A 19,707-nucleotide genomic window follows, 5' to 3' on the forward strand; every position below is an offset into this window, starting at 1 on the left:
GGCCGCCCCCCCGTGTCCCCCCCAGCTCCCGTGGCCCCGGGGCTGCGGCCACGGCTCCGCGCCGGGGCTCAGCGGGCGGCCGGGCTCATTAGGGGTGGCGTGTGAAACGCCATTAGCGGGGGCCGCGGGGGTCTGTGGCCCGCAGAGCCACGCTGGGCAACGGGGGTGCCCGGCTGGGGCCACGCTGCTGCCAGGCTTGGGCCACGCTGCGCAGTGGGGGACGTGGACGCCCAGGGCTGGCACTGCTGCAGCTTGCGTGCCGCTGCAGACCCCGCTGCAGACCCTGCTTCAGACTGCCGGTGAGAACCACACTGCAGACCCCGCTGAAGGCCATGCTGCAGACCCCCAATGAGAACCATGCTGCAGACCCCCACTACAGACCCCGCTGAAGGCCATGCTGCAGACCCCCAGTGAGAACCATGCTGCAGACCATGCTGCAGATCCCGCTGCAGACCCCCAGTGAGAGCCATGCTGCAGACCCCCACTGCAGACCCTGCTGCAGACCCTGCTGAAGGCTCTGCTACAAACCCCACTTGCCAACCTCATTGCAGACCCCACTGAGACCCCTGCTGCAGACCCCGGCTGCAGACCTGCTGCAGACCCCCATTGCAGACCCCCACTGAGGACCACGCTGCAGATCCTGCTGAAGGCCATGCTGCAGACCCCACTGCAGACCGCGCTGCGGACCCCGCTGAGAACCACGCTGCAGCCCCCCGCTGCGGCCCCCGCTGCAGGCCCGGCTACAAACCCCGTTGCCAACCTCATTGCAGCCCCCGCTGCAGCCCCCGCTGCAGCCCCCGCGTGGGGCCCAAGCCCCATCCTCAGGGCAGTGCGGGGGGGAAAGGGGTGCTGGGGGGGGGTGGGCAGCACAGAGCAGCCTCACACCGCTGGGGTAAAATTTGTCACCAGCGTGTTCAAAGCCGGCTGCCCTCGGCCCCCCCGGCCTTTGAAGTGCTGCTGATGCCGGCCACGAAGGTGCCACTTCACACCTCCGGGCCCGCATAAAGCCAGGGCGGCCGGGGGCTGGCGGCACACAGCCCCGCAGCCATGGCCCGCTCGGCAGCCCCCGGCCTCCCGCTCCCCGCCACGGCCCTGCTGCAGGACTGGGGCTGCCGCGGACCCCCGGACCCCGAGGGCTACAGCAGCAGCTCGCCCGCACCCTCGCCTGACTCCTGCGGCCTCTCGTCCCCAGCCGCTGCCCGGGGACCCTGCCGTGGCCCCGCCGCCCCCCGCCTGCGGGGCGGCCCCGGGGGCAGGAAGGGGGTGCGGGGTGGGGGTGCGGGGGGCCCGCGTCAGAGCGCCAGCGAGCGGGAGAAGCTGCGGATGCGGCGGCTGGCGCAGGCACTGCTGCGGCTGCGGCACTACCTGCCACCCACGCTGGCACCCGCGGGGCAGAGCCTGACCAAGATCGAGACCCTGCGCCTCGCCATCCGCTACATCGCCCACCTCTCGGCCCTGCTGGGGCTCAGCGAGGAGGCCCTGGCCCGGCGGCGGGGGGCAGCCCCCCGGCACTGCCCCCTCTGCCCCCAGGGCCTGGGGTGCTGCCAGACCCCGCACCCCTGCCCGCACCCACCAGCCCCGGCCCCGCGGGATGCTTCACCCCCCGGCACCGTGGGCTGGGGGTCACCTCCCATGGCGGGGACCCCCCCGGAGCTGCACGGGGCCCCCGGCATGGGGATGGGGGCCTGGGGGTCACCCCTCTATGGCCCCGCTGCGGGAACCCCCCCAGAGGCGCTTGGGGCTCCTGACATGGGGATGGGGGCCTGGGGGTCCCCCCCCTACATCCCTGCGACAGGGACCCCCTCGGAGCTGTACGGGGCTGTCGCCTCCAACGCGTCCTCCTGGCTGTCCCCTCCTCGCTGCGCAGGGGCAGGGACCCCCCTGGACCTCCCCGGTGACCCCCTCCTGGACACGGGGCTGATGCTGCCGGAGTTCCTGGATGCAGGGACGGACGCCCAGGTACGTGCGCTGGCAGGGGCCGGGCGGAGCCTGGGAGGTGACCCCCAGCATGGGGCTGGCACGGGGCAGGGCTCACCCCCCCACCGTGCTCGGACCCCCCTTGGTTTGGGGCAGCGTGGGGGCTGGTTTTGGGGTAACAACAGCCTTTGGAGTTGGGAATGGAGAGGTGTCCCCCGCTCCTTGCTGCAGTGGGCATGCATGGATCCCCAAGCCTGCTCTGATCCTCACCGCTGCCACCCTCCCTTGTGTTTTTTGGGATGCCATCAGCTGGGACAGACCTGAGGCCGTGGTCCTGCTTGTCCCTGGCCCTCCTGGTGTGTGGGGTCTGTCAGCCCCCACTCCTGCACCCCCGGAGACCCCAGCCCTGCCCCAGACCCCTGCCCTGGCCAGTCAGGATCTCACGCACCCTCTGCTCCACCCAGGACCTCTCCGCAGACCTGCTCTCTCTTTTGGAGGCTCTGCTCCCGCCGCAGCCCCAGGACTGACCCGGATGAGCCCCCAGCTCCCCGGTGCCGGAGCACCCAGTGCCACGCGGCCCCACAACGCCGGATGCCCGCAGCTCAGGGGATGCGTGTCCCCCATCGGACAGCGGGGAGGTGTGGGGGGACACGAGCTGCTTGTGCGAGCCTGGAGCTGTGCTGGGTGTGCTGGCGTGGCTGTCCGAAACCAGGACAGACTGTACAGAAATAAACCCTTGTGCCCCTCCGCGTGTCACCGCGTGGCTGTTCCCGCGGCAGGAGCGCAGCGGGGTGCAGCGTGCCCAGGCCACTGCGTCGGCTCCGGGAGCAGGTTTGGGGACGGGAGAGGATGGCTGAGCTGCTGAAACGGCCGCTCTGCAGCAGGGCAGGCCACGGGCATCCTGCCGGGCACGCTCAGGGGCTCCGGCATGGATTCAGTGCTGCCTTGCTGGGCTGGAGGGGCTGGGGACCGTGGCATGCAGCTGCGGGGCAGCCGGACAGCATCTGGGAAAGCAATTGCAGGGAGGTATTGGGAGAGACACCTCCTGTCCCGGGGCCTGTCCCCCGGCCGGGGAGGGGTGGGCGTCACCAGCACCCTCCAAATCCGGCCCTGGGGCTCAGTGTGAGCTGAGCATCGCCTGCACCCCGTGCCGGTGCCTGTGAGAGCCCCCAGCAGCGCAGGGTTAAATGTGGGTATTTGCGGTCCAGCAACAGGGGAAGGGCTCGGGTGTGGGGCTGGGGCTGACACCCATCAGGCTGCAGACCCCGCAGGCGGAGGGGAGTGGGGGGGGGCTGCAGAGGGGGCCCCTCTGCCCCCCAGCCCCCCCCGGCAGCTCCCTGCGGGGTGCGGGGGCCCGCGGCCGGCCGGGGTCTGGGGAGTCCATTACAGGGACCTGGCGGGGCTGACAGCCGGGTGCTAATGCGCCCGGGGGGGCCTTCTCCGCCCACTCCGGGGGCTGTGGGGCAGGGGGTCTGCCGGGCTAATGAGCCCCACTTATCTGTGAAATGACTTGCTAATAACGTTAATTCCCTCTGCCAGGGGGGGCAAAGCCTTTGAGATGCAAAGCAGCCCCCCTGCCCTACCCCTGGCTGCAGCCCCCCCCCGGCCAGGGCTCAAGGGATTTGGGGACATGCTCTGGCCATGGGGACATGCTTTGGCCGTGGGGACATGGGGACACGCTTTGGCTGTGGGGACATGCTCCAGCCATGGGGACAGCCACGGTCTGGGGGAGCAGCTGGCAGGGCTGGGAGAAGGGACCTGTGGGTCTCTGGGCCCCCCCAAACGATGCACCCCAAAGCGTGGAGCCTTTGTGCACCCCGCTGCCCGGCCCTGGCAGCAGCAGCCCCGGCCCTGGGGAGGGCTCAGCACCCAGCCGGTGGGGTGCTGGGGCAGGTCCTTCCCCCCCAGGCTGGGGCACGCTCATGCTGGGGGGCTTCCTCCCACAGCTGCGGGGCTTCTCCCTCTGCCCAGCTCCTCGCCCAACTCCCTGGCCCCGCTGCCCCGGGCACCTACTGCCCTGCCCCGGGTCGGGGCTGACCCAGGTGGGTTTCCTGGGGTAGGCGGCCGCACAAGGCACCGAGTGGGGGGGCCGCACCAGCCCAGTGCCATTAGGATGGGATTTGGGATGAGCCGGTGCAGCAGGAGCGGGCAGAGGGGGACAGAGCTGCCTGTCTGCGGGTGGGGGGGTAGAGGGACTGGGATCGCAGGGCAGAGCCGTGTGCGCACGTGTGCATGCATGTGTGCATCTGTGCGTGCATCAACGGGAACGTGCGTTTGAGTCTCCGTGTGTGCGTGTGAGCGCTGTGCACGCTTATGTGTCGCTGTGTGTGGGTGGGTGGCGCGGGGTGAAGGACCAAGCCATTCCGAGCAGGCTGGCTGCGTCAAGGAGCAACCTGAGCTACCAAGGGCACCCCACCGGCTGCCTGCCGAGCGTGGCCCAACAGCGGGCGCGGAGGTGGCTGCGGGACAGCGGTACCTGCCTCGCTTACCTCGCCGGCCCCTGCGGGCTCGCTGCCGCCGGGCACGGTGCGGATGCAGGAGCCCTCGGTGCAGAGAGCCGGCAGCACCTGAGCAGCAGCCCTGACATGGCCCGGCTGGGCAGCGCTGGGCAGGACACCCTGGCTGGAGGTGAGGTGGGCGGGGGGAGCAGGGTGCCTGGTCCCGCGGGGGCTCCGGCGTTGGGCTGGGAGGGTCTCTGTCCCCATGCAGGACCATGAGGGATGCTCTGGGGTGGGGGGGGTGGATGGGCAGCAGGAATGGCCTGGGGTTGGGATCAGCTGAGACTGTCTCCCTCTGCCCCTGCTTGGTGCCAAGGACCCTGGTAGCGCTAAGGGGTGGGGGGCTCTGGGGGCTGCTGGGGCTCTGGAGGAGCGCGGGGGATGCAGAGACCCACCGAGGGTGGGCACACAGTGGGCTGGGGCAGGGGTTGTGGTGCAGGCACTGGGCAGGGAGCTGGGCTCCAGGGAACGGGGCATCCTACGCTGAACGTGATCTGTCCCCCCCGGAGCCCCCACCCCCAGGCCCCCTCCGGGCAGGCTGCCGCTGCCCGTCTGCCTGTTGCAGCAGGAGGGGGCCGTCCGGACCCAGACCCTGCAGTGGGGAACGCCAGCGTGGAGCCCCCCGGCAGCCTGCCCCCCCCCGAGCGGGGCTGCGCCTGGACCCCCCAGGCCGAGGGCGATGAGGAGCCCCTGCGGCTGCCCACCTTCTCCCCCGCCGCCCAGGCCCGCGTGGCCGTCACCTTCGCCCTCTTCGCCCTCTCGGCCGGCTGCAACCTGGCGGTGCTGCGGGCGGCGGGGGGCCGGCAGGGTGGCCGGCGGTCCCACATCCGCCTGCTGCTGCTGCACCTGGCCGCTGCCGACCTGCTGGTGACGGTGGCGGTGATGCCGCTGGACGCCGTCTGGAACATCACGCTGCAGTGGCGGGCGGGCGACCTGGCCTGCCGCCTCCTCATGTACCTCCGGCTGCTGGCCATGTACGCCTCTGCTTTCGTCACCGTCGTCATCAGCCTGGACCGGCAGGCCGCCATCCTGCGCCCGCTGGCCATCGCCCGCGCCCGGAGGAGGAACCGCATCATGCTCTATGTCGCCTGGCTCCTCAGCGCAGGCCTCTCGGTGCCGCAGGTACCCGTCCCCAGGGCTCCTCTCCAGCCCTGCGCCCTGCGGCAGACGCCCACCCGGTCCCTGTGCCAGCTCCCAGGGTGCCCAGCGATGCTGGCTGGGGTTGCTCCCAGGGCTGCTGCTGCTCCAAGCCCTGCGGGATGGGGATGGAGAGGGCTTGGAGGAGATGCAGCTGAGCCAGGCAGCAAGGGATGGGCTGTGGCAGCGTGCCCGCTCCACCCGGCTCTGCCCCCCATCCCCACTGTATTCCCTGGCCCCCCGGGACTGGGGAGTGGAGCTGGCACAGGGGTGACTGCAGGTGCCGCTCCCGCGGGCAGGGTCTGACCCTGTGGCTCCAGTGGTCCCTGGCTCAGGACCTCGGTTCCCTGCCTTTGGGAGGCACGGAGCCCCCGTCACCCCACGGCCCCGGGGAGGGGGCCACTGTCCCACCTCTGCTCTGCCTCCAGCTGTTCCTCTTCCGCACGGTCACCCTCCGCCCCCCGCACAACTTCACCCAGTGCACCACGCGCGGCAGCTTCCCCCAGCCCTGGCACGAGACCCTCTACAACATGCTTGGCTTCGCCTGCCTCTTCCTGCTGCCGCTGCTCATCATGGTCTGCTGCTACGCACGCATCCTCCTGGAGATCTCCCGGCGCATGGGCTCCAGCCTCTGTGAGTGCCCAGGGAACCGGGCTGCCCTGTCCCCATGCCCCAGGGGCTTTGCAGGGACCCTGGGATGGAGGGAGCAGGGGGAAGCCCCGGCTGGGGATGTGTGGGAACCCCCCCAGCCCTCCCTCAGCGCATGGGGTCCCGGTCCCAGCCAGGCTCCTCACTGTCCCCCACTCATGGGCCGTGTCCCCCCCGCCCCTGCCAGTCTCCTCCCGGGACGTGTCGCTGCGCTGCTCCAGGAACAACATCCCGCGGGCACGGCTGCGCATGCTGAAGATGAGCCTGGTCATCGTCTCCTCCTTCATCCTCTGCTGGACGCCCTACTACCTGCTGGGGCTGTGGTACTGGTTCTGCCCGCGGGCCATGGAGAAGAGGGTCTCGCCGGCCCTCACCCACATCCTCTTCATCTTTGGCCTCTTCAACGCGTGCCTGGACCCCATCACCTACGGGCTCTTCACCATCCCCTTCCGGAGGGGCTGGGGTTGCCCCTGCGGGCACAGCCCTGAGCCCCAGCCGCCCTCCCCGGCCACCGGCTCCTTCCGCTGCTCGGCGTCGTCCCTGCCGCCCAAGCGGGGCATCCCGGGGGCACGGGGGTGGCGGGTGCCCGCCGGGACGGGGCTGCCCGCTGGGGCCGGCTCCTGCCAAAGCAGCTCCCTGTGAGCCGGGCACGGCACCGTGCCCACGGGGATGCCCTGGGGTGCTCAGCAGGCGCCGAGGCTGCGGGCGGGAGGGGACTGGCGGCCGGACAGCGAGGGCAGGAGGGGCCTGGTGGGGATGGGGCCATGGCTGCTCTTTTCCTGCGCCCCAAAGCGCCTCTGCGGGCTGTGGGGCCGGTGTGGGTGCTCCCTGGTCCCCTCTCCGTGCCTGCCAAGCCCTGCACTGCTGCTGGAGCAATTCCCGGCACAGTAATAAAGCGCCCCGCAGTCACCTCCTGTGCTGCTTGTGTCCCCACCATGAGCCGGGCTGGGGTCTCCAGTGGGGATGGGCTGGGTGGGAGCCCCAACCCGCTGGCCCCGGGGTGGCTGGTCTGGAGCAGGTCCTGGCTGCTCCTGTCCCTGCCATGGGGTGGTCCCAGAGCCCCCAGGGAGGGGCAGCTCCGAGGGTGTCCCGCAGATGGGCCAGGGCTGGGTGCTGCCCTCTCTGCAGCGGCTGCTGGGGCTGTTTGTCCCCGTGGGGCGCGGGGCTGGTCCCCGCTGGCGGAGCGGGGCTGGCAGCAGTCCCAAGGCACCGTGCTGCCCGCAGCAGCCTTGCACCTTCCGGCAGCTCCGCTCGAAACGGGAGCTCTCGGCTCCTGGCCAAGGTTGTTGCGAGGCACCGGGGGGGCCTGGCTGCTCCCGGCTGCGCAGCAACTGCCCCAAGGCCAGCGCTGCCGTGGGAGCTGGGGGGGGCTGGGAGAGGCTGGGGAGGGGGCTGCAGCCCCCAGCCTCGAGCAGGGGCTGTGGGTGCCTGGGCCCCTCGCTTCCCCCCTGCACCCCAGAGCAGCCGATCCGAGCCCTCCCCGCGGCACCGGGAGCAATGCCAGGGGTGAGGGATGGCTCATGGGAACCACGCCGGCATCCCCCCCGGCCCAAGGGGAGGGTTACCGGCAGAGCTGGCGCTTGCTGGAGCCAGGACAGAAGCAAGAGGCTGACTCCAGACAGCGTCTGCCCGGGGCTCCCCACTTTGCTGCGGCGGGTCGCTGGGTTCCCTTGCCCTCTTTGGTCCCCGCTGCCAGGTGGGAGCCAGACCCTGGGATTTGCCCATAGCCCCCGCTGCCAGCGAGGCCTCGTGCACGAGCTGGCTGTGTCAGCAGGGGGGACGGCTGGAGAGCTGCTCCTGCTGCTCTGGGGTCTCCCTGGCTCTGGCATCTGGTCCTGCGCTGGAAGCACACCCAGCCGGTGCGTGGCAGGGCTGCAGGCGAGGGCTGCGGTAACTGGCTGCACCAAAACATCTCCTCTTGGACAGGGCTTTACCGACGGCCAGATTGGCATCACCCTGGGGGGTGCTGAGCCTGCCTGCTGCGGCGGGGGGTCGAGTGCCCGATGAGGCAGGACCGGGCAGGGCTTGTTGCAGGCAGGGCCAGCCAGCTTGGCAGCGGCCGTGGCCGTACCTGGCTGCCCATCCCGGGAGTGGTGCCCAATAACGGCAGTGCGAACCACGGTCGCAGGGGTTTATTACGAAGTGGCAAAGTAAAATGCCAGTGGTGCTGCTCTAGCTCCGGAGGAGCGATCCTGCGCCTGCTCGAGGGCTGGGGTGGCGGCTGGTGAGCTGGTCTCTCTCTGCTTTCTGGGGCTACAGGGAACGGGGCCACATCCCAGGGGCACAGGGCATCCTCACTGCTGCTGGGGCAGGGACGGGGCTTCCTCGGCACGGGCGGGCAGAGCCGTGCCCGCTCCCGCTGCCTACTGGGCACAGCCCCAGCCCCAGCGTGGACTCGTGTCAAGCATGAAAATACCGTCTTGTACGGGGCATGCTGCTTGCTCCTGCGGCAGAGAAGGGCCTGGGAAACGCTTTGCTGCGAGGACGGGGGCTTGCAAAGCAAAGGAAATCACCAAACAAAAAGCCCCTGCTGAAACCTGTGGTTTTGAGCCAGCGGCTCCTGGGATGCTGCTGCTGGCTTTGGCCCTGCTGTGGGGAGCACCCTGCCTGCCCCGGGGGAAAAAAAGGGGGATCTGTGCTGGCCCCTCCTCTGCCTGCAGGCACAGCGCCCGTAGGGTAGCTCTCCTCCGGGCTAGCAGCGCTTGGCTCGGTGCAGGAGCACTCGGGAGGTGGGTGCTGGGTGGGTCAGCGTTGCCCCATCCCCTCGCCAGCCGGGGCAAAGCCCCCCGCCCCGCCGGGTGTGCGTGGGCAGCGCGCACCTTGCCGCACGCAGGGCTGCACCTTGCAGTCACGTCGGGCTCTGCAGGTGCACCAGGCATCGGACAAGGGGCCAAAGCGTTGCCGCCGAACCCCAGCGTGCCCACCCGCTTCCCCGGTGGAGCTGGCGAGCGGAGGCAGACCGGCCGGGCGAGGGGACGGGGCCGCAGGGTGGGCGAAGGCAAAGCGGGAGGTGATGCTGGGGGGGTTGGCTGGGGGATACCCGTGCTTGGGTGACCGTTCTCCGCCTGGCTCGGCAGCGTCACATCATCCCCTGCTCCCCCCCAACCACCTCCCCATGGCAGCACCTTGTGAAAAAGAGGGGTAAAGCGTGACCCAGGAGAACGCTGCCTGCCCGCTCCCCCCCGCAGTCGGGCACAGGACAGCTGCGGCTCTAGGTGCCCGCCCCGCCGCTGCCGGCTCTCTTCTCGGTGAAGAAGCTTTTGAGCAGCATCACTTGCCCAATGCTGACCACAAAGAGGATGAGGGTTTCCCCAACCGACCAGTACGAGACCCGGCCGTTGAGGTCTTCGGCTCTGCTCCGGTCCTGCGCTTCCCGCAGGCGGTAGTGAGTCTGGGAGTCGATCACCGTGTTCAGAGCCTCGTGGATGGTGACGCAAGCGGATTCCATCTGGGGAGACAAGCGCGCTCCATCGCTCCTGACGCAGCACGGCTCGGGCCCAGCGCTGGCGGCCGAGGGAGCTGAGGACGGTGCTGGGACACCCAAGAGCAGGACAGCAGCGCCCGGTGCTGCTGGGTCTCTGCCAGCCCCGACCCGAGAGCGGTTCTGCTCAAAGGGGCAACGCTGGAGACGGGCTGGTGCAGGGAGCCTGCTGTGAGCACCGGGGCACAACCGAGAGAGCTGCCGAGGCGCTGGGGGCCAGGGTCTGGGTGCCAGCCCAGGGTGCAGCCACCCCTGCGGGCTCACGCCAAGGGACGCCAAAGCTTTGCTGTGCTTCCCTTGTGCAGGATGGAAACCGGGTGCTCGGGCCGGGGGAAGTTCAGACCCGGAGCAGCCCTCCCCGTCCCTCTCTGCCTGCACTGCTGGGAGGAGGAGGTGGCCTGCACGTGGCGGGGCGGTTGGCTGGCGGTTGGCACTTCTGCATTCGGCAGAGGGGAAGGTGGACGAGCCCCCAGCCGCCGTCCTGTGGGGCCGTTTGGCCGCAAGCGGGAGCTGCAGCAGGACCTTCCTCCCGCGGCAGCGTGCGGAGACTCACCTGCGTCAGGGCGGTGACGCGGTTGCTCATGTCGGGCAGGATGGGCGGCTCGTCGCCCACCTGGAAGTCGAAGTAGACGGTTTTGTGGGAGAAGGTGGAGAACTCGTTGCTGAAGCAGAAGGTGTAGACACCCTTGACTTCGGTGCGGTGCGGGAAGCTGTCGTACTGCTTCTTGGTCTCCTTGTAGATCGTCCTGCCGTTGGGGTCCTCCACATAGCAGTCCACGTCGTAGTGTCCCCCGGTGATCACCTGTGCAAGGGGACACAGGTGGCAGCCGCCGCAGAGAGAGCCTCCCGCCCCAGAGGGAGCGGCTCTGCCTGGCCCCATGCCTGTGTGCACAGCCGTGCCCTCGGCGAGAAGGCACCGTGCCCACGGCTGCCCGCCACGGCACGGGGGCCCAGGACGGGGGAGCCCCAGGGGAAGCTGTGCCCCACGGTGCCCAGAGCTCAGCTGGGGTGCCTGGGCAGGGGGACAGCCCTGATGGCTGGGCGAGGGGCTCCTGCGGCCGCACATCCCAGTACTGGCTCTGAGGCGGGCACGGGGCCAGCGCTGGGCACCTCTCCCGGTGCAGCATGGGGGGAGCTGCGGGGTGCATGGGAGAAGTGCGGCTGCAGCCCTGCCTGGGGGCCTGTGGGGCACGGCAGGGGGGCATGGGCGTGGGCAGGGGAGCACAGGCAGAGGCAGGGGCACGGGCAGGGGCACGGGCAGGGGCAGGGGGGCACAGGTAGGGGCAAGGGCACAGGCAGGGGGGCACAGGCAGGGGCAAGGGCACTGGCAGGGGCATAGGTAGGGGCAGGGGCAGGGGCATGGGCAGGGGGGCACAGGTAGGGGCAGGGGGGCACAGGTGGGGCAAGGGCACGGGCAGGGTGGCACAGGTAGGGGCAAGGGCACGGGCAGGGGGGCACACGTAGGGGCAGGGGCATAGGTAGGGGCAGGGGCAGGGGCACGGGCAGGGGGGCACAGGTAGGGGCAGGGGGGCACAGGTGGGGCAAGGGCACGGGCAGGGTGGCACAGGTAGGGGCAAGGGCACGGGCAGGGGGGCACACGTAGGGGCAGGGGCATAGGTAGGGGCAGGGGCAGGGGCACGGGCAGGGGGGCACAGGTAGGGGCAGGGGGGCACAGGTGGGGCAAGGGCACGGGCAGGGTGGCACAGGCGGGGGTAGGGGCATAGGTAGGGGCAAAGGCACGGGGAGGGGGGCACAGGTAGGGGCAGGGGGGCACAGGTAGGGGCAAGGGCATGGGCAGGGTGGCACAGGTAGGGGCACAGGCAGGGGCAGGGGCACGGGCAGGGGGGCACACGTAGGGGCAGGGGCATAGGTAGGGGCAAGGGCAAGGGCAGGGGGTCACAGGCAGGGGCAGGGGGGCACGGGCACAAGTGGGGGACACGGGCAGGTGCACGGGCAAGGCATGGGTGAGGGAACACGGGGCCGGGGGTAGGGGCAGAGGGCGATGGGCACAAGCGCGGGCAGGGCAGTACCTGGTAGTCCAGCGTGAACTTGAGGCCGCGCTCCAGCTCCTGGTGGAAGCACTGCCGGTCGCTGTCGGGCAGCTCGAAGGTCAGCTCGGTGCCGCCGGCCCGCCCGGCCCGCAGCGCGCACAGCAGCGCGGCCAGCGCCAGCGCCCGCATCCCGGCCCGCATCCCGGCCCGCATCCCGGCCCCGCCCCGCCTGACGTGGCGCCCGCCCGGCACCGGCACCGGCGGCGCTTCCGCTGGGGGCGGCCCCGGGGGGGGCTGAGCCTCCCGCCGCCGGGACCGGGCACCCCCGGCAACCCCGAGCACCCCATGAGCACCCCATGAGCACCCCGGACACCCCTGGGTACCCCATGAACACCCCCGGCACCCCGGACACCCCCGAGCACCCCCGACATCCCCCGGGCACCCCCCGGCAACCCCGAGCACCCCGGACACCCCTGGGCACCCCATGAACACCCCTGGCACCCCGGACACCCCCAAGCACCCCCAACTTCCCCCAGGCACCCCGAGCACCCCCCGGCACTCCTGAGCACCCCCCGGCACCCCAGTACCCGCGGGTACCCCACCAGCACTCCCGAGCGTTGCCAGCACGCCCAGCACCCCCCGGGCACCCCATGAGCACCCCGGGCACCACCCGGCACTCCTGAGCACCCCTGGGCACCCCCCGGCACCCGGAGCATCCCCAGGCACCCCCCGGCCACCCCATGAACACCCCCGGCACTCCTGAGCACCCCTGGGCACCCCCCGGCACCCCGAGCATCCCCAGGCACCCCTCGGCCACCCCATGAACAACCCTGGCACCCCCGGGCACTCCTGAGCACCCCTGGGCACCCCCTGGCACCCCGAGCATCCCCAGGCACCCCCTAGGCACCCCATGGTCACCCCGGGCACCACCCAGCACCCCCGGGCACTCTTAAGCACCCCTGGGCACCCCCCAGCACCCCAAGTACCCCCAGCAACCCTGAGCACCTCCCAGGCACCCCGAGCACGCCATGAGCACCCTGGGCACTACCCAGCACTCCTGAGCACTCCCCAGCACCCCCAAGCACCTTGAGCATCCCCGGGCACCCCCCGGCACCCCAGACACCCCCAAGCACCCCTCGGCACTCCTGGGCACCCCCTGGTACTCCCGGGCACTCCTAGCTACTCCCCGAGCACCCCCCGGGCACCGGGGCCGGGCACCCCCAGCACCCCCCACGGGGGACAGCCGGTGCCGCTGGACCCCGCAGGGCAGCTCTCGAGCTGACGCTGAGCTCTTTATTAACAGAGTGATAATATAAAAAGTCTCTGCTGTTCCATGCCATCATCCTCCACCACCTGCCTGCTCACACCTGTACACGCAGGTGCTTGTTTAAATAAACGCGTTAAAATATTCCCCCTAGAGAAGCGCGGCTCGCGTTCCCCGGTTCCAACGCACAGAATGCAGGAAGCTCCTAACCGGGTGACCGATCGCTGGCTGAAGGCATCAAATGTTGCTTAAAAAAAGACAAACGCAGAATAGCGGAATATTTAGAAATGAACGGAAAAGGTGAACTGCGGGATTTAAAATTCCACACTCTAAAATATAAGACAAATGTCACCGTTATAGGGAAAATACGCCTGAAATTCAATCTATAAGACACTTGACCTACAGAAAGTATAAACTTTAAGGCTGTAAAAATATAAACCCCGCCTTTCTCTAAATAGCATATTTAAATCTAAAATGCACTTTCAGAGAACATTCCCCCGCAGTTAAAACCAAACTGCGAGGCTGCTTTGTGCAGGAACTGTGCAAACTTTTGCAACAGCCTGGAGAAAGACGGCTAATGCCCTGGGCGAGCAAGCGGCTCATTGCCAGCCGTCTTGGAAGGAGGGATGGAAGCGTGTGCCGGGCTGATTGAGGCAGGGGCAGAATCCGATCCGACACCAGCCCCGGCGGGGTGAGGCTGCTGCCACTCGCTTGTCAGGGCGACGCTGCCTGTGCAGTGGGCGGCAGGACACGTGAGACTTCGCTGAATAAACCCACGGGAGTTGCTCTGGCTTGGCCTCGTACGCGTGGCACGGCGTTCGGAGGAGGCAGCAGATCCGAAATGCTCGCTGAGTCAGCGGTGCAGGGCCGTGGGCTGTTTCCTCTTCGCAGCCAGCTCCATGTGGCGGCTTTGGCTGAGACTGACGGCAGCTACGGCACACATCCAGCCCACGGTCCCAACCGAGCGTGGGGTGAGGAGTGCTCCCCGCCACCGGCCGGGGCCTGGCTGAGGCTGGGGCCGTGTGGGTGCAGGTGGGAGGGGGCCGGCGGTGCACACTCTCGCTGCCCCGATGCTGCAAAGCTGCCACGTGCTGCAGGTACAGGCGCGGTCCTGCGGCGAGGTGCTGCACGGTTCTGTCCGCGGGGCTGGGCACCCAGGTCCCTGTGTGCTGGGAAGGACTCGCAGTCACACCCCCACCTCCGGCCGTGCAGATGCATTTTCTGGCTTGGACGCACACTGCATCAGGACGGTGCTGTGCAGAGAGCTGCTGCAGACACCAGTGCCATGCGGACCCATCCCGCAGCTGCCCCCTCCTCCTGCCCGCGTGCAGCCGCCTGCCCTCGCTCGGCTCTACTTCGGCCCCGAAGGACCGCTGTTGCAGCGGGGTCAGCGGGAGAGCGGGTCCTGGCTGCGGTGCTGTGCCTGCAGCTTTCCCCTCCTGGGACGAACCCCTGACGCTCACTGTGTGCCATCCTTGGCAACTTGGCATCCTTGTTCCCCCGCCGTTGGCAGAAGCTTCCCACGCAGACGAGCTGGGAGCGCTCCCTGCCCAGGAATTCAGTGCTTGGGAGTTGCTCGCTGCGGTGGGAAATGCCCCTGGACCTCGGTCGCTTCAGAGACAGAGACAAACCTGTTCCCGATCCGGGCCCACTGAAGGCAATGCGTTGCAGCAGTAACGGGGTTAGCTCAGCCTCTGGAGTTTTTCAAAGTTCTTGGACATCTCTGAGGTGGAGAATTGTCTCCCTCTCCAGCACAGGGAGGGTACCAATACATTCAATTGCTAGGGACGGGTATTTCTGCTCTTCCAACCTCGCGCAGCGTTACACTCCTTTCCTTCCCGGTAGGCACTTCACAAACATCAGCCCCACAGCTCCCTGCCGTAGGGCTCCAGACGGGTTTCTGTGTCAGAACGAGCGGAATGGAAGAAAAACGGATTGTAAATAGTGAGGAATAAGTGAACTGCAGGCAGGAGCCTTTGTGCGAAGCCTGATGATCTCAAGCGGTCTGGGACTGGATCGCTCAGGTGCTCCTGGGGAAAAGTCCAGACGTGAATGAAGAGTACAAGAGAAACACTGCAGCTGCTGGGGCTGGATGCCCTGGCTCTCCTTACAGCTCCAGCACGTGGGAGCAGGAACCTCCCGACTCACCCCGTGGGCACAGGTCTGACCCCCACGGCTGCCAGCGCTTCCCCGGAGCTGGGCAACCGCTCAGTGCGGGAACCATCACGTTTCTGCAGGGAGAGCACTGATTTGGTAGCCTTCCTGGGAAAGGAGCGGTGACACGGCTACTGGGCCACTATTTCCTCAAAATCGGAGAGCTGCCGCATCTGCTCCGCTTGCATGGAGTGTCTCCGGAGAAGCTTCCTTTTGGCTCTCAAGTCACCCCGCCTGGGCGAGCTGGGAGCGATGGGTACCAGGGACTTCAAGCCAGCAGCAAGCAGGGAGGAGGTTTTGCTGTTGGAGCCGCCGTCGGGGATCAGGGGATTGGGGTTCACGTTCAGGGGGGGCAGGTATCCTGGCCTTGTGTGGGAGATGTGGTCCAGCAGCAGGGTCCCGGACCCTCGCCTCTCCAGCAAACCGGGGGGTCGGCGCCGGACGGTCCCGGGCGATGTGCCGGCGATGCTGTCCAGGGACTCCCGCGAGCCCACCAGCAAGGCCAGGTGGGACCCGCTGAGCTTCCTCCTCTCCGACGGCACCTTCCCCGCCTCGGCCGGGCTGGGGACGCCGGAGAGCTGGGGGTCGCAGTCGTAGTGCTCGGCACCCAGCCTCCGCCAGTGCAGCGCATCCATCGCCGCAGCTGAGCCGGCGGCAGCAGAGCGGACGCTCTCCGGCTCTTCGGGGACCGTGCTCCTTCGGGGCAGGAGCTGGTGGGCGGCCTGGCTCTTCTCGTACGCTGCTTTCCTCGCCAGCGGCCCGGGGGCTGGCGGCGTCCTCAGAGCCTGCTCGTCTACCAGGGGGAAGAGAGAGGGGTCCTTGCTCTTGCTGCTGCCGCTCCGGGCGAGGGGAGCCTTTTTGGAGAGCGAGAGGTCGCCGATGCCCATGATCACCTCGTCGTCCGCGCAGACCCGCGCGTCGTCGCGGTGCGTGGAAGCCGCCAGCACCGAGGGTGCAACCAGACCCCACGGCTCTGACCGCAGCCGCTTCAGCTGGGGCAGGTGGGCTCTCCTAGCCATGCCGGCTCGCCGGCCCGGGGAGGGGGGCTCAAGGGCAGCCCTGGCAGAGGGGGTGTCCCCGGGGTGCGCTGGGTGTGGGCTGAAGATGCCGCTCTCCTTCTCAGCGGGGGAAGGTGCCGAGATGGGAGTTTTCAGGTGGGCGCCGGAGGGTGCTGTGCACGCCTCGGGGGGGGCCTGCTCCTTGAACTCCAGCGAGGGGGGAACGTTCAGGTACTGCTTGGTGGTCTTGGTGCCAGAGGCCGATTTGTCCATGGTGATAATGATCACCTCCTTCCCTTTGGCTTTGCAGGCGTTCAGGAGGTGCTGCAGCACGTCCTTGTCATCGGCGTTGATGGCGTGGACCAGAGCCGACGCTCCCGAGTGGTCCTCCAGGCTGGGGTCTGCCCCGTTCTCCAGCAGCAGAGACACCACATCCCCCCCGGCACCGCGGATGCAGGCGTGCATGAGGGCTGTTTTCCCGGACTTGTCCTGGATGTTGGGGTCGGCTCTGTTGTCCAGCAGATACTTCACCATCTTGGCCTTATTAATGCTCTGCTGGTCGACGTGCTTGGTGATGCAGGCCACCATAAGGGCGGTCTCCCCTTTCTCGTTGCTCTCGTTGATGTAAGCCCCCCCTTCCAGCAGCAGCCGGGTCAGCCGGAGCCGGCCGAGCCACACTGCCTTCAGGAGGGAGTTCCCCCCCATCTCCAGCTCCGTCACCTCATCCATGGCACCGGCTGCTGCTCACCGGTGGGCAAAGACAGCGTCGCCGGCAGCTGTGGAAGGAAGCGTGAAGGAGAGGTGAGGCTTGCTCCTCCACCCCGGCTCCCACCTCTGCCCTGCCTTCCCGGGGCTGTCGCACTCTTGGCACTGCTCCGTATCCCACTGCCCCTCTGACCATGCCAACCCCTCCTGCGGCACTAGGAGCCCCCCAGAGCCCCCCAGCCCGTGGGCAGCACCCCAGCCCCCTGCACGCAGGGCTTCCTGCTGCCCACGGGGGGCCCGGGGTGCAAGGCAGGTGAGCGGCAGCGGGAGGGAAGCCTTGCTCTCCTCAGGGATCCCCTGCCATGAAGGAGCTGATCCATGGCCAGCGGGGAGATGCCTCGGCCCTGCCTTCTCACAGCTGCACCACGCATTTGCTTTATGGCATTGCCCCACTCCCAATAATCTCATCTTTAGGATGTGCTGTATTTTTCTCTATCGGCCATGGAGCCTCTGTTCTAGGCACACCAGAGGACTTGACTGCCCTGATTGCCCTTAATTGCCCTGACCAGACTCACCTGAGACCCCCACCCCCACCCCCGGGCTGGGGGCTCTATTTAAATGCTGGCCCAGAGCCCTAGTCCTGGTTTGAGCTATGGAGGTGCCTGAGGCTCCATCCACCCATCGGACCAGACTTGTTCATCTGGCTTCCCTCACTGACCTGGGACCTGGCTTGCCCCCTCCCCTCGGGCTGATGATTGCTGTTGGTGGGACCTGCCGCTGCCTCCTCCCTGCCCCGCTGACGAGGTCTCACCCCCAGCCTGTGTGGTGGTCACCCTTGGCTCGGCTCCCCTTGCGAAGCAGCTCTGCTCTTGCCGCTCCTCGGCAATGTGTCTCAGTTCATCTTGCCTTGCTCTTTTCCAGCTCTGCTTCCCCAGTAGCTGTGCTGACATTTGCCTGGATGCGGCTGATTTCCCCAAGTGCCAGAGAAATCAGAACGGTCCTGATGCTGAGATGGTTTCCACCGTGTCTTCTAGGTCTCTTGGGCTGTAACACAGAGCCCACTGGAGACACTGTGAGCATCTCCCATGGCTTCTTGGGCTGGAGCCATGATCTTTTCTTCCTCACTGCTGAAGGAAATGCGAAGCAGCTGTGGTCACGCTGTCTGTAACCCCATGCTGCTTAACTGTGGTGTGAGCCACTTGTGTAGGAGCGTGCGGTAGGAGCAGCTTCCCCTCGCAGCAGTCTCCGCAGCAGGACTGGCTCAGGAGGATCAACAGGCATCATCTCTGCTGGCAAGTGCTTCCCTGGCATGGGCTGGCTATGGGAAATTCAGCCAGGTAAGGCTCCTGCGCATTGCTCCACAGCCGTGATACGCAACCCGAGTGCCTCGTGGCCCTACTGCCTGTGTCCTTGAGCAACAACACCCGTCCCCTGCAGCTCCGAGACCTGGTGGGCTCCATGCACGAGGCAGAGGTAGCAGCTCCGAGCCGTGCTGGGGGGACCAGCATCTGCCCAGCACCATGGAAACATCGCAGCGGCACAGCAGCAGACCTTCAGCCAGCGTGTCCAGTGGCCCTGCCGCCCCCTTGCCCCACGCTCTCGTCGCCCTTTGCTGCCTGCCTGGCTGTAAGCAGCAGTTCCCACCCCTTGGGCCATGCCCAGCCCTTCCCTGGAGCATCCCCGCCTGCGAGGGGCCCATCTGAGCCCACCCCGGAGCTCCTGGCAGCCCGGGCTCACCGGGGCTCTCCGAAAGCCTCCCCCGCCGTGCTCGCGAGCTGCTCTGCCCTCCCCAGCCGTGCCCGGGAGGACGCGGGGGTCCGGCAGCTCCGGGATCTGCTGTAAGTGCTCGCCCCGGGGGCGTCACCCCCCAGCCCCCCCCAAAAAGCGCAGGCGGTGTCAGCCCCCCCTCCCCGGGGCCGTGGTCGCTGCCCACCGCCCCTTCCCCCCGGGGAGCCCCCCGGCTCCTTTTAGAGTCGCTCCCCGGCGGCGCTCACCTCCATCTCCTCGCCGGCCGCCGCCTCCGGTCCCAGCCCGGCTCCCGCCTCGTCCCTCCCCGCTGCCCGCCGGGGGTCCCGGGCCGGGCTGCGGGGACAGCGGGGGGACAACGGGGGTCCCGGCGCCCCCCGCCCCGGGTCCCGTCCCCGCTGCCGCTGGCCCCTGTCCGCGGTGCTGACGGGGGGGGTGGGGGGGCGGACACCGCCCCGGTTCCCGGTGCCGGTATCGGTGCCCGCTGCCGGGCTACCCCGCCGGCCGCCCCGGTGCCCCCGCCCGCATCGCCCCTTGCGTGCGCTCCGGGCGGCTGCGTCACCGCTGCCCGCTGCTGCCCGGCCCGCTCGGGGGGGCGGCGCGTCCGCCCCCGGCTGGGGGCGGGGGGGCGTGTGCCCGCCCGCCTGCGGGGTGCGTGTGCCCGCGGGAGGCGTGTGAGTGTCCGTGCCCCCGCGCGTGGGTGGCTGTGTGCACGGGGGGGGGTGCTGGTGCCCGTGGGGGTGAGTTTGTGGGTGCGCACACGTGGGGGGTGTCTGTGTCCATGATGGTGCGCGGGGGAGGTGTCCCCGTGCGTGTGCAAGGAGTGTCCCCGTGCGTGTGCAAAGAACGTGCGTGTGCAAGGAGTGTCCCCGTGTGTGTGCAAAGAACGTGCTTGTGCAAGGAGTGTCCCCGTGCGTGTGCAAAGAACGTGTGTGTGCAAAGAACATGCATGCGCAAGGAGTGTCCCCATGCGTGTGCAAAGAACGTGCGTGTGCAAGGAGTGTCCCCGTGCGTGTGCAAAGAACGTGCGTGTGCAAGGAGTGTCCCTGTGCGTGTGCAAAGAACGTGTGTGTGCAAATAATGTGTGTGTGCAAGGAGTGTCCCTGTGCGTGTGGGTGACGGGTGCAGAGCTGCCTCCGTGTGTACTCGGGGGGGTGGGGGGTATGCC

At 68.5% G+C, this 19,707-nt stretch overlaps 4 protein-coding genes across 4 annotated transcripts; 2 read left to right on the forward strand and 2 right to left on the reverse strand.

The window, feature by feature from the left end:
- Positions 1–1,047: 1,047 nt before the first annotated feature.
- Positions 1,048–2,444, forward strand: LOC142593995 (uncharacterized). Its single transcript, XM_075714556.1, has 2 exons — positions 1,048–1,959; positions 2,382–2,444. Exons 1-2 carry the CDS (start codon positions 1,048–1,050, stop codon positions 2,442–2,444), a joined length of 975 nt encoding a protein of 324 aa, XP_075570671.1.
- Positions 2,445–4,502: 2,058 nt separating this feature from the next.
- Positions 4,503–6,842, forward strand: LOC142593969 (gonadotropin-releasing hormone II receptor-like). Its single transcript, XM_075714438.1, has 4 exons — positions 4,503–4,545; positions 4,984–5,537; positions 5,981–6,185; positions 6,388–6,842. The coding sequence occupies exons 1-4, from the start codon at positions 4,503–4,505 to the stop codon at positions 6,840–6,842; spliced, it is 1,257 nt and encodes a 418-aa protein (XP_075570553.1).
- Positions 6,843–9,411: 2,569 nt separating this feature from the next.
- TMED3 (transmembrane p24 trafficking protein 3) lies at positions 9,412–11,885 on the reverse strand. The gene is made up of 3 exons (XM_075714360.1): positions 11,712–11,885; positions 10,235–10,483; positions 9,412–9,648 (listed from the first exon to the last, which is right to left on the reverse strand). Exons 1-3 carry the CDS (start codon positions 11,883–11,885, stop codon positions 9,412–9,414), a joined length of 660 nt encoding a protein of 219 aa, XP_075570475.1.
- A 3,336-nt stretch (positions 11,886–15,221) lies between these two features.
- On the reverse strand, positions 15,222–16,817 carry ANKRD34C (ankyrin repeat domain 34C). The gene has a single exon (XM_075714465.1). The coding sequence runs from the start codon at positions 16,815–16,817 to the stop codon at positions 15,222–15,224; it is 1,596 nt and encodes a 531-aa protein (XP_075570580.1).
- Between the last annotated feature and the right edge of the window lie 2,890 nt (positions 16,818–19,707).

This window comes from Pelecanus crispus, chromosome 7 (genome assembly GCF_030463565.1).
Source record: "Pelecanus crispus isolate bPelCri1 chromosome 7, bPelCri1.pri, whole genome shotgun sequence".
NCBI classification, from domain to species: domain Eukaryota; kingdom Metazoa; phylum Chordata; class Aves; order Pelecaniformes; family Pelecanidae; genus Pelecanus; species Pelecanus crispus.

Coding starts and splice junctions, on each gene's coding strand:
- ANKRD34C (XM_075714465.1), bottom strand. CDS start 16,817: ATGGATGAGGTGACGGAGCTGGAGATGGGGGGGAACTCCCTCCTGAAG.
- TMED3 (XM_075714360.1), bottom strand. CDS start 11,885: ATGCGGGCCGGGATGCGGGCCGGGATGCGGGCGCTGGCGCTGGCCGCG. Junction 10,484..11,711: donor AGTTCACGCTGGACTACCAG/GTACTGCCCTGC, acceptor CCCCTTGCACAG/GTGATCACCGGGGGACACTA. Junction 9,649..10,234: donor GCGTCACCGCCCTGACGCAG/GTGAGTCTCCGC, acceptor TTGTCTCCCCAG/ATGGAATCCGCTTGCGTCAC.
- LOC142593969 (XM_075714438.1), top strand. CDS start 4,503: ATGGCCCGGCTGGGCAGCGCTGGGCAGGACACCCTGGCTGGAG. Junction 4,546..4,983: donor GCAGGACACCCTGGCTGGAG/GTGAGGTGGGCG, acceptor CTGTTGCAGCAG/GAGGGGGCCGTCCGGACCCA. Junction 6,186..6,387: donor GCGCATGGGCTCCAGCCTCT/GTGAGTGCCCAG, acceptor CGCCCCTGCCAG/TCTCCTCCCGGGACGTGTCG.
- LOC142593995 (XM_075714556.1), top strand. CDS start 1,048: ATGGCCCGCTCGGCAGCCCCCGGCCTCCCGCTCCCCGCCACGGCCCTG. Junction 1,960..2,381: donor ATGCAGGGACGGACGCCCAG/GTACGTGCGCTG, acceptor TGCTCCACCCAG/GACCTCTCCGCAGACCTGCT.